This window comes from Musca vetustissima, unplaced genomic scaffold, assembly GCF_032173495.1.
Source record: "Musca vetustissima isolate MV318-11 ecotype Yass unplaced genomic scaffold, APGP_CSIRO_Mvet_v1 utg13655, whole genome shotgun sequence".
NCBI classification, from domain to species: domain Eukaryota; kingdom Metazoa; phylum Arthropoda; class Insecta; order Diptera; family Muscidae; genus Musca; species Musca vetustissima.
Genome location: NW_026887244.1, coordinates 94169 through 114024, shown reverse-complemented (window position 1 = coordinate 114024; position 19856 = coordinate 94169). Strand labels below are relative to the sequence as shown.

The following is a 19856-nucleotide window of genomic DNA, read 5'->3' as shown; positions in this document are numbered from 1 at the left end:
ACACCAGCTGAAGCTGTAATTAATTTGGAAACTAGCACCGAAAAGCCAGCAGCCATGGAGAAGAAGCACCTCGACGGCTACATAAAAGAGTGGACACACCAATTATCACCTTCCGAGAAGAACAAGGCTAAGCAGCTATTATGGAAATATGCCTCTACCTTTGCGTTAACAAAAGAGCACCAAGGAAGAACATCAGTGGTGAAGCATGAAATCCATACAGCAGACGCGAGACCCATTAAACAGCCTCCAAGAAGTGTTCCCCTGGCAAAAAGAGACGAGGTCCAGAAGCTGATAAGTGAAATGGAAAAGAGTGGTGTAATAGAACCATCGTCAAGCCCATGGTGCTCCCCAGTGGTCTTGGTCAAGAAGAAAGACGGAAGCACCCGATTTTGTGTGGACTACCGAAAGTTGAATGATGTCACCAAGAAAGACAGCTATCCGCTCCCAAGAATCGACGACACATTGGACACATTAGCCGGGACGTCATGGTTCTCCACCCTCGACCTGCAGAGTGGGTACTGGCAAGTAGAGATCGCCGAGAAAGATAAAGAGAAAACAGCGTTTGGCGTTAATGGGGGCCTCTGGCAGTTCAATGTCATGCCATTCGGACTCTGCAACGCCCCGGCTACATTTGAAAGGCTGATGGAGCGTGTGTTAAAAGGGCTGCAGTGGAAGTCGTGCCTCATATATCTGGATGACATCATAGTCATGGGACGCAACTTCGACGAACACATCAAGAATTTAAAGGATGTTCTTCAGCAGCTTTCGTCTTCAGGCCTCAAGCTGAACCCAAAGAAGTGCAGTCTCTTCCAACGAGAGGTGAAGTTCCTGGGGCATCACGTGACGCCGGAGGGCATATCGACGGATAAGGAGAAAATTCAAGCCGTCAGAGATTGGCCGCAGCCCCGAAATCTCCATGAGCTGCGAAGCTTTCTGGGTCTCTGCACCTACTACCGTCGATTTGTCCCAAATTTTGCCAACATCGCCGCCTGTCTGCACCGCTTAACGCAAAAAGGCCAGAGGTTCCAGTGGGGCAACGACCAAGAAGAGGCATTCAGAAAGCTCAAGAACATGCTATGCAGAGCCCCCATTTTGGCATACCCTATACCTGGCGGCAAGTTTGCTCTAGACACAGACGCAAGTGCGTGCGGCATCGGTGGCGTCCTTTCCCAGGAAATCGACGGACAGGAAAAAGTCATCGGGTACTACAGCCGGACATTGTCGAAACCTGAGAGGAATTACTGTGTGACGAGGAGAGAGCTGCTTGCTGTCCTTGAGTGCGTTAAACACTTCCACAAATACCTATATGGCCAGCATTTCCTGCTGAGGACCGACCACGCTGCTATCCAATGGTTGCTACAGTTTAAGAATCCGGAAGGTCAACTAGCCCGTTGGATCGAGAGGCTCCAGAGTTATGACTTCAGAATCGAGCACAGAAAAGGCGGAAAACACGGTAATGCTGATGCCCTGTCTCGTCGGCCATGCAAAGTAGAATGAAGGCACTGCTCAAAGGCTGAGAATAAAGAGAATATCGTTGATGTCCGACTATTGCAGTTTGAGTCGGGTGAAGATTGGTCGACGGAACAACGAAGAGATCCCATTCTGGGCAAAATAATTTCGGCCATAGAAGCGGGCAAGCGACCTAGTCGCAAAGAAATTACCTCCGAAAGTCCTCTTTTAAAATCATATTGGGCCCAGTGGGACAGTCTACTGATAATAGATGGTTGCTTATATCGCAAATGGGAAAGTGAGGACGGTAAATCTCACCGGAACTTGATCGTCGTCCCAGACTCCAAAATAAGAGATGTCTTGTCGGAGTTTCACGATGGGCCAAGTGGAGGACATCTTGGCATAGCAAAGACCGCTGAAAAGGTGAAGCAGAGATTCTACTGGGTCGGCTGTCAAAAATCCATTGCCGACTGGATCGCCAATTGTGAAAGGTGCATAAGAGCTAAAGGTCCAACACGGAAGAGTCGAGGCTACATGCAGCAGTATAATTCAGGAGCCCCTTTTGAGAGAATCGCAATGGATGTGGCTGGACCGTTCCCAACAAGCGACTCTGGGAACCGGTATGTCCTAGTGGTCATGGATTACTTCAGTAAATGGCCAGAGGTTTATGCTATCCCAAATCAAGAAGCCAGGACAATTGTGGATGTGTTCAGCAAAAATTGGATTTGTCGCTATGGTGTTCCATCTGAGGTTCATTCCGATCAAGGTAGGAATTTTGAATCAGCGATCTTCAAGGAAATGTGTGACTCCTACGGAATCAAGAAAACCAGAACGACGCCTCTACATCCACAATCAGATGGCATGGTGGAAAGATTCAATCGTACCCTGGAAGAACATCTACGGAAAGTGGTGGACAGTGGCCAACGAGACTGGGATGAGCATATTCCAAAGTTTTTACTGGCTTATAGATCGGCCATTCATGATTCCACATCCCGGACCCCAGCCAAAGTTCTGTTCGGAAATGAATTAAAGCTACCTGGCGATTTGATATTCGGTGCTACCCCAAACGACGATGTGAACCAAGAAGAAGACAGTCAAAACTCTTTCAGTAAAGTCCACGACGCAGTCCGACATCGAATAAAAATGGTTAGCAACCGCATGAAGGCAAGGTACGATCGAGCGGCAAATACCGGTGGGTTCCGAGAAGGGCAACTGGTACTATTGTTCAACCCACAACGAAAGAAAGGACTATGCCCCAAATTGCAAACGCACTGGGAAGGACCCTACAAGATTGTCACGAAAATAAATGACGTCGTTTATCGCATCCAGAGGAGCGACAGTCCCAGATCGAAGATGAAAGTTGTACATTTGGAGCGGCTGACCCCCTACGGAACGGGAACTGTGCCTATTCGGGACGAACAGGCTTAAGCGGGGGGCAATGTTACGAATATAAATTTAGATGAAGTCCGTTAATTTAAGAATTTGAATTGTAACGTAAATTTGTACTACGCAGTTTATTTGAATAACTTCACAACAACAACTACTGTATAGATTTTTCTACATCCTTCCATTTCCTCTTTCATTTTCTATTTTGTTATTGTCGTACAATTCTTGTTAAACGTCATCATTGATGATCGCTTAATTCCTCTTTCTTTGTTACCCCCTCGCCTGTATATGTGTTGTTGTTATTGTTTACTCAATGTAAGTTTGTATGTGTTGTTGTTATTGTTTACTCAATGTAAGTTTGTATGTGTTGTTGTTATTGTTTACGCAATGTAAGTTTGTATGTGTGTTTGTTGCATTGGTAGATTGTTCGTGATCTAGGTGTTACCAGAAACTTCTGTAGCTACAAGCAAGGCTCATATAAATAGGGGAAATGGAAAGGCAGTGAGTTAGTTGTGAATCAGATCGCGAATTGAAACCGTCGAGTAAAGTAAAGTGCAAAGTAAAGTTGTGTGAATAAAATCATTGTAATAATCGTAATCCGAAAGAACCTTCGTTTTATTTGGTACGAATTGTATCGGGAAATAAAACAACGTCTACACGGGAATAAGTAAAGTCTAAGAACGTAACAATACTGTATATCTTTGTCCATATGTTTGTAACAGGCAAAAATAGTCGAGATAGACCCATGGTTCCTTTTGAGAATATGCATAGAATCACTTTCTGAGTCGATTTATGCATGTCCGTCTGTAGATGTTAAATTGTAAACAAAGTACAGGTCGCATTTCTGATCCGATTGGGATGAAATTTGACACAAGTCACTTATTTGGCCCAAGGACGAACCTTATTGAAATTGAAGAAAATCGGTTCAGATTTAGATATAGCTCCCAAATATAGTTTCGTCCGATTTAAGGTAAATGGGGCACCAAAGTCCATATATATCTTTCGATTTACACGGAATTCGGCATAGAGTTCAGAATGATGAGCTAAGTTTCGTGAAAATCGGTTCAGATTTAGATATAGCTCCCAAATATAGTTTAGTCCGATTTTATGTAAATGGTGCACCAAAGTCCGTATATATCTTTCGATTTGCACGAAATTTTCATAGTGTACTGAATTAGGTCCAGAATGACGTGTGTTAAGTTTCGAGAAAATCGGGTCAGATTTATAGCTCCCCTATATAATGTTGTCCGATTTTATGTAAATTGTGCACTAAAGACCCAAACTTTGGCCGACCGGCATACAATTTTGTACAATGTACTGAAGTTACTATAACCTTTCGTAAATCAAGTTTTCTTAAAATTGGTTCACATTTACATATAGCTCCTATATATAATTTCGTCCGACTTTAAGTAAATGGTGCACTAAAGACCCTTAGCTAGGCCGATTAACACAACGTACTGAAATTAATATAAATTAATATCTGCCAAATTTCTTTGAAATCGGTTTAGATTCGACTTATCCAAATAACCAATGGGTTTCTGATTGATATTACATTTTAAACAGTGAAACATACCGAATAGCGTGTGTAAAGTTTGCGTTATAGTACGTTTACATTTAACCGGATATCGTTAACCCAGTGGGTTTCAATTGTCAATTCCTTTGCATATATGTCAAATAAATCCTCAAAGAGTAGGTTAAAACGGCGTGTACACTAGAACTTTTTCACCGGGTTAACCTACTTTATGAGGATTTATTTGACATATATGCAAAGAAATTGACAATTGAAACCCACTGGGTTAACGAAATCCGGTTAAATGTAAACGTACTATAACCCGGTAAAAAGTTTTAATGTATATGCCGTTTTAAACCTATTTACAAAATTTATAATAGGTTGCTGAATGGCATATGTTGGAATTGATGTTATTTATGTTCGTTCAATTCCATGTCAATGTTCCTTCGAAAGGGCGACGTCTGTTAGAATATATATCGTCAGCTAAAATGCAAAAAGGCCTAACTAACAAAAAATTGAAAATTGACTTTTTGAATGAATATTGTGAATGTCAATAAACTACATGTGTTGACAAAGTTTTACACGTCAGCGGTCAAAAAAGGAGCTTCTATTAACAAAAAACAAAAAGACGTAACTACAAGTGGGTTTATTTGATAAATGCAAAAAGGCGTAACTAACAAAAAATTCAAATTTTTACTTAATTGTTATGACTGCCATTAAACTAAATAACTAAATTTGTTAAAAAAATTATAGTCTATTATTCGACATATGCAATATCACCCTGCCGGGCATACTTTTTCATTTCACATGACATGTTAATAGTTTTCATTCAAAACAGTTTATTGCTTCTCCTACACAATAATGCTTTTGTTAGTTACGCCTTTTTGCATTTAGAACGATTCACCACTTTGGGTATATTCTACACAAAGTGGTGAAGTGGTTAGTCCTGATTTATATTAGGCGAGTTTACTTGCGGCAATTATTATCGTTCCCTTTTGATATACAAGGCAATTCGGTTTCGAAAATATTTCATTTTTCATTTGATGTTAATAGTTTTTCATATTTAAATAAATATAAAATGTCAACAAATACGAAATACACAAAACGAATTGCCAGAAAATTGTCGGTACGAGCAAATTTTTTTCCATTTCTATTCCCCTTGCCCCTCTCTCCTACAGTCAAAGACTTGCCGTAAGTAAACTCGCCTAATATAAATTGGGACTTATTATTATTTTAGAAAAAATCATTACATAATACACGCTTTGTCTTTTTATAGTTACCATTGCGGGTAACCACATATAAACGATTTGGCGACAAATCCAATAAACCACGGCATTTTTTCACGAATATTTTCTTACATTTACGTTTAATATATTCTCCAGCAATATTTCATTTGATATAGCATTTCCACATTAAATTTTACAAATTAAATGAACCCTTTTCCAAATTAAATGAAACCTTTTCCAAATTAAATGAAACCTTTTCCATTTGAAATGAAACCTTTTCCATTTGAAATGAAACCTTTTACAAATAGAATGAAACCTTTTCCAATTGAAATGAAACCTTTTACAAATAGAATGCAACTTTTTCCAAATTAAATGAAACCTTTATTCTTATCTAAGGAAATATAATATTTGCAGTAATTTTAAACCAATATTTGTAAATTAAATCAAAGAATATTAACACATATAGTTGTATGGCTATGTAATTAACATAAATATTCTTTAATTCGGTGTGATTTCATTTAATATCTTTACTACATAAAACTAAATAAATAGTAATACAAACTGGGGCATTTCTTGACATTTTAATAAATAAATATTTAAGAACAAGAATTGAATACCCGGTCCTAAATGCGAAATACATATTTGACTTAATAAATTGTTGATGATAAGGTAACTGCTTATCTTAATGAAGGGGTTCCCGACTTGCAGCTTGTGGGATTTTCAAAACCATGTCCATAACGTAGTTAGAACAATCTTGCCGAGTAAGCTTTTGAATACTTCGCTCGATTACATCAACAATGTTATGTTCATTGAAACGTCACACAGCTCAGCTCTTGGACATAATTTTATTTTTGAAAATTCATTTTCGATTGGATTTAGCATTGGAGAATAAGGCGGTAAGAATTTAAGGTTGCATCTTTTGGATTCGATCAAATTTTTTATGTCATGTCGCTTGTGTATTTAAGCGTTATTTTCCAACTCTGGATTGATTTTCTCAAAAAAAAAATCTATAAATAATTTAAATCTGTCTGCATTGACACTGGGATTAGAAACGATTGTGTGATGTACAACTCCCACGTTGTTTATTGCTGCAATTATAGTGACATTACGACCTCTGACCGTAGGCAACAAAATGTGTGCTCTTGTTCCTTGTCTTGAACGGGCTTGGGTTCTTCGTATGTGAAGATTAAACCCACACTAATCCATGAATATAAATTTTTCTCCTTGTTGGGGGTATCCATTTTGTAAAGTCTTGAGCATATTTTTGTCTCAAGCCTAATGTTCTGGAGTCATTCTTTCGTTCTATTTCAATAGAGGCCATCTTAAACGTAATTTTTAATTTCCGTAATCCATATTCTATGCAGCTTGTGGAAATATTTATATCATTTTCTCTCAACAGTTTAGTTTTTATGGCTTTGAGGGTAATTCCAGGTTGACTTTCTATATAGAACTCGATCAGACTTAAAACTTGTGGTGTCAACAACTTAATTCTATTTCCTCCACGCTTATTTTCCTTCAATGTTCCAAAATTTTTTACGTTTAAGATGGCCTCTATTGAAATAGAACGAAAGAATGACTCCAGAACATTAGGCTTGAGACAAAAATATGCTCAAGACTTTACAAAATGGATACCCCAACAAGGAGAAAAATTTATATTCATTGATGAGTGTGGATTTAATCTTCACATACGAAGAACCCAAGCCCGTTCAAGACAAGGAACAAGAGCACACATTTTGTTGCCTACGGTCAGAGGTCGTAATGTCACTATAATTGCAGCAATAAACAACGCGGGAGTTGTACATCACACAATCGTTTCTAATCCCAGTGTCAATGGAGACAGATTTAAATTATTTATAGATTTTTTTTGAGAAAATCAATCCAGAGTTGGAAAATAACGCTTAAATACACAAGCGACATGACATAAAAAATTTGATCGAATCCAAAAGATGCAACCTTAAATTCTTACCGCCTTATTCTCCAATGCTAAATCCAATCGAAAATGAATTTTCAAAAATAAAATTATGTCCAAGAGCTGAGCTGTGTGACGTTTCAATGGAACATAACATTGTTGATGTAATCGAGCGAAGTATTCAAAAGCTTACTCGGCAAGATTGTTCTAACTACGTTATGGACATGGTTTTGAAAATCCCACAAGCTGCAAGTCGGGAACCCCTTCATTAAGATAAGCAGTTACCTTATCATCAACAATTTATTAAGTCAAATATGTATTTCGCATTTAGGACCGGGTATTCAATTCCTGTTCTTAAATATTTATTTATTAAAATGTCAAGAAATGCCCCAGTTTGTATTACTATTTATTTAGTTTTATGTAGTAAAGATATTAAATGAAATCACACCGAATTAAAGAATATTTATGTTAATTACATAGCCATACAACTATATGTGTTAATATTCTTTGATTTAATTTACAAATATTGGTTTAAAATTACTGCAAATATTATATTTCCTTAGATAAGAATAAAGGTTTCATTTAATTTGGAAAAAGTTTCATTCTATTTGTTAAAGGTTTCATTTCAATTGGAAAAGGTTTCATTCTATTTGTAAAAGGTTTCATTTCAAGTGGAAAAGGTTTCATTTAATTTGGAAAAGGTTTCATTTAATTTGGAAAAGGTTTCATTTAATTTGGAAAAGGTTTCATTTAATTTGGAAAAGGGTTCATTTAATTTGTAAAAGGTTTCATTTAATGTGGAAATGCTATATTTGTTAATTTCTCGTCCTAATCTCAAAATGAGAGTATTAAATATAGTTATCGCGGCTTTAAAACATCCCAAATATGTTTAGAATAATAAAAAGTAGGTTTTACAAAATATAACGCGAGGACAGGACTTTAAAGAGCTAAACAGAATGTTCGCGTTGAGCGTTTTTTGTTATCGCGTTAACGCATGCAAAAAGTTAAAATCTATTATCTCCGAAGCGCAGCGCACAACAACTTCGAGCGTTTGTGCGCGAGCATTCTGCTTAGCCCTTTAAGGGCTAAGTTGATGTGTGTTAAGCTAAGCTTTTTGTGTGCGTTAACGCGATAACAAAACACGCTCAACGCGAGCATTCTGCTTAGCCCTTAACACTAGATTGTCGAAGGCATATAATGACACTTTTTTTTAAATTTGGTGTCTTTTTTATAATAAACGTAATTCTATGTTGTACAAAAAGTCACAAAATTTTTTAAAAAAAGTGTACTTATATGCACAGTTGTTTTCGTACTTGAAATTGAAAAGCGGTCAAAATGACCGCCTTCGGCAATCTAGTGTTAAAAACTATTAAAACCAAAATCCGACAAACAAATTATTAAAAAAAAACAGTAGTGTTGGCGGTTTATTTGGGATACCATTTGTATTTTGTTTTTGCAAAATAGTCAGGCTGAATCCCAGTTTGTTGTTTTTATAAAAAAAAAAACCAACTATTTATTAGTGGGGAATGTATGGCATTGTTTGCCGAGGGGTAAGGCAGGGAAGACAATAGTTTCGGATCACGCCACTGATCCTCATCAGTTCCCTTAGTTTTTTGTTGGGATATTCTCCCCAGAAGCTATTGCCTCTATACAAAAAACCTTTCATACCCAAATGTCTCTTGTAACAAAGCGAAGTTCTTAGCTGACCAACGACATAAACTGCATGAGAATTTCGCTGGAGCCTCAGTTCGAGGTTAACAAGGCATTTACAAACAATACCACATCTTTCCCACTGTTGTGTGTTGTCACATTCCCACTGTTGTGTGTTGTCAAACAATATATTGGGAAACCACATTTTCAGACTTCAAAAACTTTATGGTCCATTAATATTGATCTAGGAACCAATATATGCGATGAAAAAAAAAAACAATAAGGACGTCAGATTGAAAGATTTTTTTCATAATAATTTTTGAGAAAATCGGAAAGTCGACTTCTCACGATCGACTTTCGATTTTCTTCATAAATACTTGTTTTATTATCATGAAGCTTAAATTGTATTAAAATTACACATCCCAGAACTTGATTTTATCTATTTACAAAAATTTATAAAAAAATCATTTTTTTAGATGATTTTGCAATAGTAGGTAAAATTCAAAAATCAATTTTGATCAGGTTTGACAAAATCGAAAAACCGATCAATCAAAGACAAAAGTCGAAAAGTATAACCAGTAAGCGCAGCAGTATAGTCGGACGGGGCCGACCATATGATACCCTACACAACTTCCAATATAACATTCTGCAGTACTATATTCTGAGTTTGGGCAATATTTCACGATATTTGCACCCTCTTGACCGACCAGAGGTCAACAAATGTTACTAATACTCAGAACAGCCTTCTAATTACTTGTCCAGATTCCCTTCACCGTGGGTTGTGTTGTGATGTTCGGCTTTCAATTGTGATCTATAGATCGACTGTAAAAAAAAAAAATTGGAAAAAATTAAGTTTTCGGTCAACCTCATCCCAAAATTATTATCTGATCGTCACCGAAAATTAAAGGCGTTGTCCTTGATCATACCTGGAAAATAATATCTGAATACGTATGCACCTGTAAATATTTAAGTGTAAAGGTCTAAGCAGAATACTTGCGTTGAGCCATCCGTCGCATTATATGTTATCGAAAATACAACAACCACAAGGAAACGAAGTTGATGTGCGCTGCGCTTCGGAGTTAAATATATTTTAACTTTTTGCGTGCGTTAACGCGATAACAAAAAAACGCTCAACGCGAGCATTCTACTTAGCCCTTAATAGCGGCGTCTAGAGCGACCAGTTTTTGGTCCATTTCATCCCCTAAATCGGCTAAGCAGAATGCTCGCGTTGAGCCATTCGTCGCGTTATATGTTATCGAAAATACAAAAACAACAAGGAAACGATAACACAAACGCTCGAAGTTGATGTGCGCTGCGCTTCGGAGTTAAATATATTTTAACTTTTTGCGTGCGTTAACGCGATAACAAAAAACGCTCAACGCGAACATTCTGTTTAGCCCTTTAGCCCTTTAATATCGATTATTTTCTGATTGACCTGTTAAATGGTTCTTGCATGGTTAATCTTGCATATGGTTAACCGATCAACATCGATGATAATCGACATCACTATCAAATCCCAAAAAAAGGAAAACAACGACATTGTCTGATTGGCTGCTTAGTTATCTGTTTCACTACGTTTTATAATCACTTTGACATTAAACTACTTATCTTAAAAGTGAATTAAATGTTTTTGGAATTATGGCAATATTTTAGCTCCAACATCCGAACAGATACTAATCTTTGCGCCTTCTTTTCTATTAAGTTACCGCCACGAATCAGAAAACAGTCGTCTACTACGTCGTAACAACAACTTATTTACATTACTATTTGCAAAAACAAAGAAAAACACAAAAATAAACTACTAGAATGTTTGCCAAAACTGAAGATAGTCCAGAACAGAAACAAGTGCTGCAACATTTAAAGGAATTGTTCTATACGACACCACTTTGGAAATTGCGGAAAGTTTGTGTTGCAAATGATTGGAATTGTACGTAACGTCTAAATACATAATTTAGCTGTTCTGAATGTCACTTAAGGTGTTTTGTGTTATTTGTTATTACAGTGGAATTGTGCTTGAACCAAATGACCAACACGGAGGGTAATCTCCATTCAACTACTACCGACGAGGCCAAAGGGGAAAGCGTTTTCAACCCAAATGAAGTTGCTCCAAAGCCATCTCGCAAAGAAATCGAACCATTGTCCGCTCAGGAACAGAAAGTTGGTAATTTGATTAAGAACGGATACCGCGTCATGGTACTAATGCGTGGACTTCCTGGAGTAGGAAAAACACATTCCGCTCGAGCTTTAGTAAAGAACTATGTCGATTTACAACCACCATTTTGTTATGTTGGGGACTTTATTTTTAGCACCGATGACTACTTTTGCAATTCTAAAGGGGTCTACAAGTACAATGTAAATTTCCTGTCTGAGGCCCATGAATTTAATCAATCTCGAGTCCGTGAAAAAGCCATTAGTGGACTTAGCCCAATTATTGTGGACAATACAAATATGAAAGCTTGGGAGATGTTACCGTACGTCAAGTGTGCGGTAGAAAACGGATATTTAATTGAAATCGTTGAACCGAAACCCTCATGGGGCAAATGTGCATATAAGTTGTCTCAACGTAACATGCACGGAGTACCGGCAGATAAAATTCGACAAATGATGGATAAATATGAGAAAACAAACGTACCGGAGTTATTGAAGGTATGTTATGTATTGTAATTACAACAATGTATTGAAATTATCGTGCTTGTATTAAAACGTGTGTATTCATAGTAAAATTTAACAATATTTAAAAATAGGTTATATACATCTTGGCATGAACAATTTAAATTCACCTGCTAGCAAGAAGTGTAAAATTACAGTTAATTGAATTGGAGAAAGCAAAAACTTCCGTTCTATGTTCTATTTGATCTATTTAATATATTTGGAAATACTCTTTGAAACACTGTTTAAAATAGTTTTTTGCCTATAGTCGGTAACAGTCTCATATGTTCAATATAACATATTCATAGGATATGTTGATTTTATTTATGGACAAATTAAAATTATAAGACTTGCTGTCGAATTAATGAAACTATAATTACAAATATTTTACAATGATTCAAAAGTCTAAATCGCGTTACTACTATTTTATCAAAATTTTGATATTAATGTTATTAAATATGCCAAAATCATAGTCTCCCAAATTGTTTTATAAACATTTTTTATATGTAGTATATAACATAATAATATGAATATAATAACAATATAATGATATAATCCAATGTATTGAAATTCTTATCGATAATCTGAAAATTCCTACTTAATTTATTCTAATATGCTTTTTTTCTTATTTTAGATGCTCAAAACAACTAAGTACAAAGTCAGTTTGCCACAATATCGCCTTCTCCCACCGATAGATAACGTGGTCCTATCAAATACCAAAGAAAAGGACAAAAGTAATGTTGGAGAAGAATCTGTTAGAACAGAACTGTCACCGCCCAAAGAATCAGGGACATCAACCTGGACTTCATATGACACAAATGCACCAAAGGGCCAGCGAAAGAAATTCAAGACAAGTCTATCTCCTCCGAAACAACAAAAGAATATCCAAGCGGAACATAAAACGCAATCACCACAGTCGTCTTCGTCCGAATCACCGAAAAAGTCTTCTTCTGACAGAGATGTATATAGTTTGTTGGAGCAAAAATTATCTAATGTTTGGAAGCCTTACGAAGCCGAGTCGGTTGACTTTTGGGGCATCGATCCGCATGCTGCCAAATTAAAGTCCTCAATAGAGAAAAATAAAACAAACGAAAGTACGAATGGAGGAAGGTCATTAATAGACCTTTTGCGGGACCAGGATGCAGATAAGGAAGTAGTGGAAACAAACATTAAAGAAAATGAGGAAGTAGAACAGAACATGGCATCCTCAACTACCTTTAATCGTCACAGCGTTGATTGCCCCAATGAAAATGTCTCATTTGTCACCTTGAGACAAATATATCCTAATAAAGAAGTGTGCGGATTGTGGGATCTCTTTGTGAAATGTAACGGTGATATAGATTGGGCGGTGGATATATTGTTAAAAGAAGATGAATTGGCCAAATTACGAGGCGACACTGAATTACAGGTTTACAACAATGAATTTGACGACTTTGTGTGTTCATGCAGACTACCCAAAGATGAAACGCAAGTTCTAAAACCCGATAGAGAGTACATAACATCACAAATCGATGCAAAAGTGCAAAATACTGATGACAAAGATTCAAAGTTTTCTCAGAAGCCACAACGTCCCAGGTTCGCACGACCGAAACAGATATCCGATCCCAGCCTTTTAGAAGTAAAGGAAAATATAGAAAACTGTTTTGTACTAGGAGATGATCACTATTCTAAACATATTTTGAAAATTCGGAATTCTCGAAATGGTATCACATCTGGGGATGCAACTTCTTCCATCGTGACAACCCAAGATAGCATAGATAATGGCGACAATCAAGTAGATTCTCCCAACGGTGAAAATGACGACGACGACGATATTGGGAATGATAATAACGAAGATGAAGCCATGTTGGAAATGTCCCTTGGTGAACATTTAGTTCAGCAGTTACTCGACAACTTTCGCAATGAATCTTCCTTCGAGGAACAAATACCCTCAACACTGCCACTTAATTTAAAAGTGTTTATGCCGCGTTCGTTGGCAAAACAATTGTACATGTTGTGGATGGAATCCGCGTATAATCATTTGGAAGAGGAACGCCAGCAAATGGTACGCGAAGATGAGGATTTCGCTCGATTGCTTAAACACCCTAAATATTCAGAGTACAAACAATCCCCAAGCAACATACGTGAAATGTTAGATATTGAGTATGCATGGAATCTGTACAAAAGGGATAAAGAGGAATTTGATTTACAAAGGAGTGAAATGGAAAAGTTATCGCAACCCACTGACTTGGCCGCACATCTGACACAAATGAAACTATGTGAAACGTTTCCAGACATTCCACGTGAGACACTGCTTGATATTCTTTCGTCAACGGATAACAATTACAAAGAAACTGTATCTATACTACAAAGTACCATGAACGATCCTGAGGTCGCGGACACTCAATTGGAGCGCAACGTAAGTTATTACAAATTATTATTTATTATTTACGAACATTAAAACGGGTTTTCCAAAATTTCACAGCAAAATACAAACATTCAACAAAAACAAAGTCAGTCAAACGTCAACGATTGGGATGACAACGATAATACTATTCGAGATTCTTCGTTCTCGCCCGAAGCGGCGAAACGTCTTGCGCTCATGGAATTTGAAGAAGCTCGAAACCTTGCTGCTCATCACTGTCAATTGCGTGCCGAATGTTACCAAAAAGCAAAAGAAGCCATCCAAGCTGGTAATGGCGGCGCTGGACTTTACTATTCGCAGATAGCAAACTTGCATAAACAGAAAATTGATATGTACAACCATCGTGCTGCAAACTGTATAATGAGCGTCCATAAATATACCCAAAACAATCCCGATCATTTAGATCTCCACTATTTTCATCTCATGGAAGCGATGGCATGCTTAGATCTGTTCCTAGATCGTCACATTACATCATTGCGTTCGGCTTCCAGAAACTATAAATACGTATTTATAATTACTGGTCGCGGAAAGCACAGTGCTGGTGGTGTTTCGGTCATCAAGAGCAAAGTGAAGGGACGACTTGAGGAACGATGTCTTAAGTAAGTGGAAGTGAAATAGAGATAAAACATTTTAACGATCCCATGAATAATCTCATTTCTTAACAGATGGAGCGAAGTTAATCCCGGTTTGTTGAAAGTAAAAGTATTTTCCAGTTCACGCCATTCGCAGAATTTCTGACCAAGGCAGGTATATACATCGATTGGTACTTAATTACCAACTACCTCTATAAACTATGGTGTATATATTACCTGTATTTTATGCCTGTATATTCGCTTTAAACGAACATATTACACCAGCGGCCGTAAAAACAATGATGTACAAAATTCTAGAAAATATTTGAAGGGATAGACTAATAACGTTTTAAAAACATTTGTCCATTGTTAGCCCTTCGGAATACAAAAATACTACATGCAATTTACCTGCTCTGTAGTAGTAAAATCTACCGTTTCACCATATATTGTTTTTAAAATTTACTATTTAATTGTACAATAACTGTGTATAAATAGATAGTTATTATTTATGTAAGCATTTTTTACCAACAAAATATATACATGCAACAATTTTATTTCAATATTTAATAATTGCATTTTGTGATCAAATTGGTGCAAAATTTCACAAACATTTTAAAATATAGTGAAGTCCTCTATTCAAATATCCACATTAAGTCTTCCTAAAAAAAGATCTTGGTAAAATTAGGTTTCGGGTCACTGTCTTCATAAATCAATATCTAATAATCGTTGAGAAAAAACGATGCTTTTAAAGAACAAATATATTTAAAATAACAACTAGACAAATGTAAGGTCCAGAAAACATTACCTTAATACAGGTTACTTTCAGTTGTTTCTTATATCAATTCATTATACTGTATAGAGTTATAGTTCATGGTATTTTTCTGTGTTGTATTTATTTTCATTATTATACACTTTGAACATTTTAGGCAATGATTTTTATATTTTCCCTTTCTTTTACACCTCATTGTCCGATTAACATTGTGTAAAACAATATTTGGGCATTGCATTCAAACATTACGTATTATAAGTTGTTGTTATTGCCACCCAATCATAAAGTAAAGATTTCAAACCGTTCACCATACGATGAGTAATGAAAGACATTTCTTTTTATGTTTTTGAAACATGACTATACTTTTTTTATTTATCATATACAGAGAAATGGATACAAGGTTTATAATAAAGAGGAAATACACATGACTGCGTAAATAGACAGATTTGATTTATCGAATCCTTTTGTATGGCAGGCATTTTCTACGAAATAAACACATTGACAGATAGGCTACTTATTTATACACAAAATCAAGAGTGTATGAATAAGTAAATGAATAATGTTAGGGGAAATACATTGTCATATCTAAATAATCTTATTCGACGTCTAGGAAAATCCATGTTCGGCTTGTCTGTTGGGACTAAAATCTAAGGAATTGCGAGACCGCAAAGGCGATTCTGATTTTGACAGTGGTGATTTATTTTCTTTTCCAGCTTGCAGACGGTTTAGGGCGACCTTTTCCAGCAAACTAGTGCGGCATCGAGCATTGCGTGGATAGTGGCTGTTGCCATTTGAACGAGGTGGTGTATTTAGAAATACACCTTCATATATTGTCTCTAAACTACTTGTTCGACTAAGGCACGTTTCGTCCTGCGGATGTTCACTGTTATCACTAGGAGGGCTTATTTGGGCATTTATGTCCTGTAGAGCCACATAGTCAGGATTGTTAAGGCAGGGACTGGCAGTAAGTCTTTCCTTTGGCGGAGGTCTTGTTGGCGTCGCCATGTCCTCGCTGTCAATAGGCGAGGGTGTTCGTCCAAGAGGCGATATCAAACGTACTTCAAATGCCGGCAACTCATCAATATCTATGGGATTTGCATAGCTTTCCATTTCTCTATCCAAACACAGCGACAACGACGACAATTCACTATCATTGGACACAGTGGAACAGTATGACGACTGCAAGCGATACGACGTATTTATTATTTCTCCTGAATTATCCAGCAGTCCGTTGATCATCGAGTTGGAAGACTTTTCTTCAGCGGCTTCTTCGCTAACTTCCGATGTGCACAAGGTCTTTGTACTCATATTTATAACCGACGGAATTTATTTTTTATTATTAACAGGTAGATAGATACACTAGAACCTTCACGAGGCTGTTAAAGTCTGAGAATGAAAACAATTCCTTTCGTACAAAATCAAAACAAAATATCCGCCAAATACAATCCACTCAATTCAGTGCAGCCAACAATAGAGTTGACCAATAATCGATAGCACATCCGATATTTATCATAATTTTTCGATAATGAGTTTTTACCATGATGTGCAATGTTGCCAGCCATGATAAATGCTATATAAAATTTGACAGATGTTCGAATAAAAAATAGTTGTTTTTGCTTTGACACATCTTCTTATTATTTCGTCATAGTAAAAACCCAATATACTATAATAAGGTGATGTATCAAAACAATATCCTTAATTTTTATCTCGACCATCTGTCAAATTTTTCCTTATAATATTTCACGGTAGAAACAAAAAACATTTGTTTTTGTCTCGACCATCTGTCAAATTTTTCCATATAATATTTCACATGGTTGGCAACATTGCACATCGAATACAAGTAGAAATAACACACTTTGACAGTTAATCGAGATCGTTAATCGAGACATCAGCTTCGCTAAATGGACTACCTATTTATTGTGTCATGCTTGGATCTCAGCTGCTCTAAATGGACTACCTATTTATTGTGCCATGGTAGAACCATGGCATAATTATGAAAGGTATTCTCATGGCACAATGAATAGGTAGTCCATTTAGCGCAGCTGATGTCTCGAGACTACCCTCATTTGCTGAATCGATCATGGCAACGCCAGTAACTCTGTACTTGATTTTGTCATTTTTAAATAAAATTTATATTTGAAACCGTAACCATACGACGTACGACGAATGGCATATTTGAAAATATTGAAATAAATTATATTTTATAAATAATTTTATTTCAATATTTATATAAAGTCTTATTCTACATAGTCTGTTTCTTTATATTTGTTTACTTTCCTCTTTCCTTGTTGAACTTTTCAATGAGGAAATCTCTAGGCAGGACAGTTAATGTTATTAATTAACTTCAGTAGTGTTGGCAGGTTATTTGGGAAACCATTTGTATTTTGGTTTTGCAATATAGTCAGGCGTAATCAAAGTTTTGTGTTTTTATAATTTGTAAAAACTATTTATTAGTGGGGAAAGTATGGCATTGTCCACCGAGGGGTAAAGCAGGGAGTTTTAAGTTAAGTTTTAAGTATGAACCCATATCGCTGACTTAACATGTCAAGGCAATAAGTCCATATTTTAAAATTCTACAGGAGAGGCTTAAATAAATTCGACTTAGCGCCCTACTCATCACTACAAAATAACATCAACAAATGATATAATTGTATTTTTTTTTATTAAATCGATGTATTTTTACTTATTGAGAATGTCTGTATCGAAATCTCAATGTCTAGAAAAAGTGGATTCACTGCTTTTTCACGTTAAGTCAACGATTTACCACAATTTTTATACCCTTTGTGCATTTGTTTATTTAGATATAGCTCCCATATATATTTTCGTCCGATTTAATGTATATTGTGCACCAAAGTCCCTATATATCTTTTGATTTGCACGAAATTTGGCACAGCATACTGAATTATGTCTAGAATGATGTGTGTTAAGTTTCGTAAAAATCGGATCAGATTTAGATATAGCTCCCATATATATTTTCGTCCGATTTAATGTAAATGGTTTAACAAAGACCCTATATCTCTTTCGATTTGAACGAAATCTTGCGTAGCGTACTGAATTAAGAGTAGAAGGATGTGTGCTAAGTTTCGAGAAAATCGGTTCAGATTTACATATACCTCCTATATATTATCATTCGATTTTAAGTAAATGGTGCACTAAAAATCCGTAGCTAGGCCGATTCCGTTCCGTGGTAAAATAACAGAGGGGTAGGTTAATGGTACCTGCTAATTAAACTTTTTTGTGTGCCCCTGTTTTGTCAAAACAATTACTCAATTTGTAAATGAGTTTGTAATGCCTTGAAAAATATAAACTAAATTAAAATATTTTTCAAATTCAACATTACAGCACTCAGGAAAAAATCTTTCGGCGACATTTTCAAATAAACAAAGCAACCTGTTGAATGTTTATATGTAAATATGATACTATAAGACATTACACTAGACTACAGTTTTTGTTAATTTCGCCAAGTAAGTCTGCCTCTTTTTATTGGAGCATGAATAGAAACCATTCGATGTGCAATGTTGACAACCATGTGATATTACTATAACAAATTTGAAATGGCGGAAAAAACAAATGTTTTTGTTTTGATACATCACGACGGCCTATTAATAAGGTCATCTAGGGAGAATAGCTCGACATCAGCTGCCTCTCAATTTTGCTGTCAAAATCCTTTATTGTGAATTGACATCCATTACGAAAACGTAAGTAATATCCAATTTTTGACATTAGACTGGAGAAAAAACAGCTGACTTTCGCATGCTGGTTGACCTTCCTGGAATTTTTGGTGGTTTCGAACCGGAATTTTCTGAGTATCATGCATGGCAAAATATTAAAGGTCTCATTTCAAAAATCCAAATACAACTATGCAATATTTGTACTTGAGTCTGTCAAATATGTACAATCATTGTTAATATTTTTGGTCTGTTCCAGTATTTTTTTAATAGTAAATCTAGTAAAAGGGAAACATTTCAAAATTGCTCTCAGGGTACAAAATAATTTGAAAAGTTCGGGAACGCAAATCTAGTAAATATGCCAAAATTAGATGGCAATAATTCAAAATAAACATAACAGCGAATCAGAAGTAGGCATTCCTGTGTACCATTTTTACTCGACCAAATTTCTCGTGTAAAAATGTTACACGGAGAAATCCATTTTTTTTGTACTCTCTTAAATTTGAGTCAATGTTTTACCAGTTTTGTGGGTTGAGGAACGGTTTTCGAGTAAAAAGTTGCAAAACATGTGTTTAATTTAGATTTGTATAAAAATAATACTTTTTTTGACCCCTGTTGTGGTCTTCAATTATTCGTTAAAATGTATGCGCTACGGTTTATTCCA

General features: G+C 36.1%; 2 protein-coding genes across 2 annotated transcripts; one reads left to right on the top strand and one right to left on the bottom strand.

The window, feature by feature from the left end:
• The first annotated feature begins 10936 nt into the window (after window positions 1-10936).
• On the top strand, window positions 10937-14952 carry LOC133334830 (NEDD4-binding protein 2). Its single transcript, XM_061543144.1, is given in 4 exon segments — window positions 10937-11057; window positions 11133-11776; window positions 12414-14782; window positions 14849-14952. Coding segments are annotated over 4 exon segments (3207 nt in total). The 3' UTR covers window positions 14922-14952.
• A 1178-nt stretch (window positions 14953-16130) lies between these two features.
• On the bottom strand, window positions 16131-16832 carry LOC133334827 (uncharacterized). Its single transcript, XM_061543142.1, has one exon. It carries the CDS (start codon window positions 16830-16832, stop codon window positions 16131-16133), a length of 702 nt encoding a protein of 233 aa, XP_061399126.1.
• Window positions 16833-19856: the final 3024 nt, after the last annotated feature.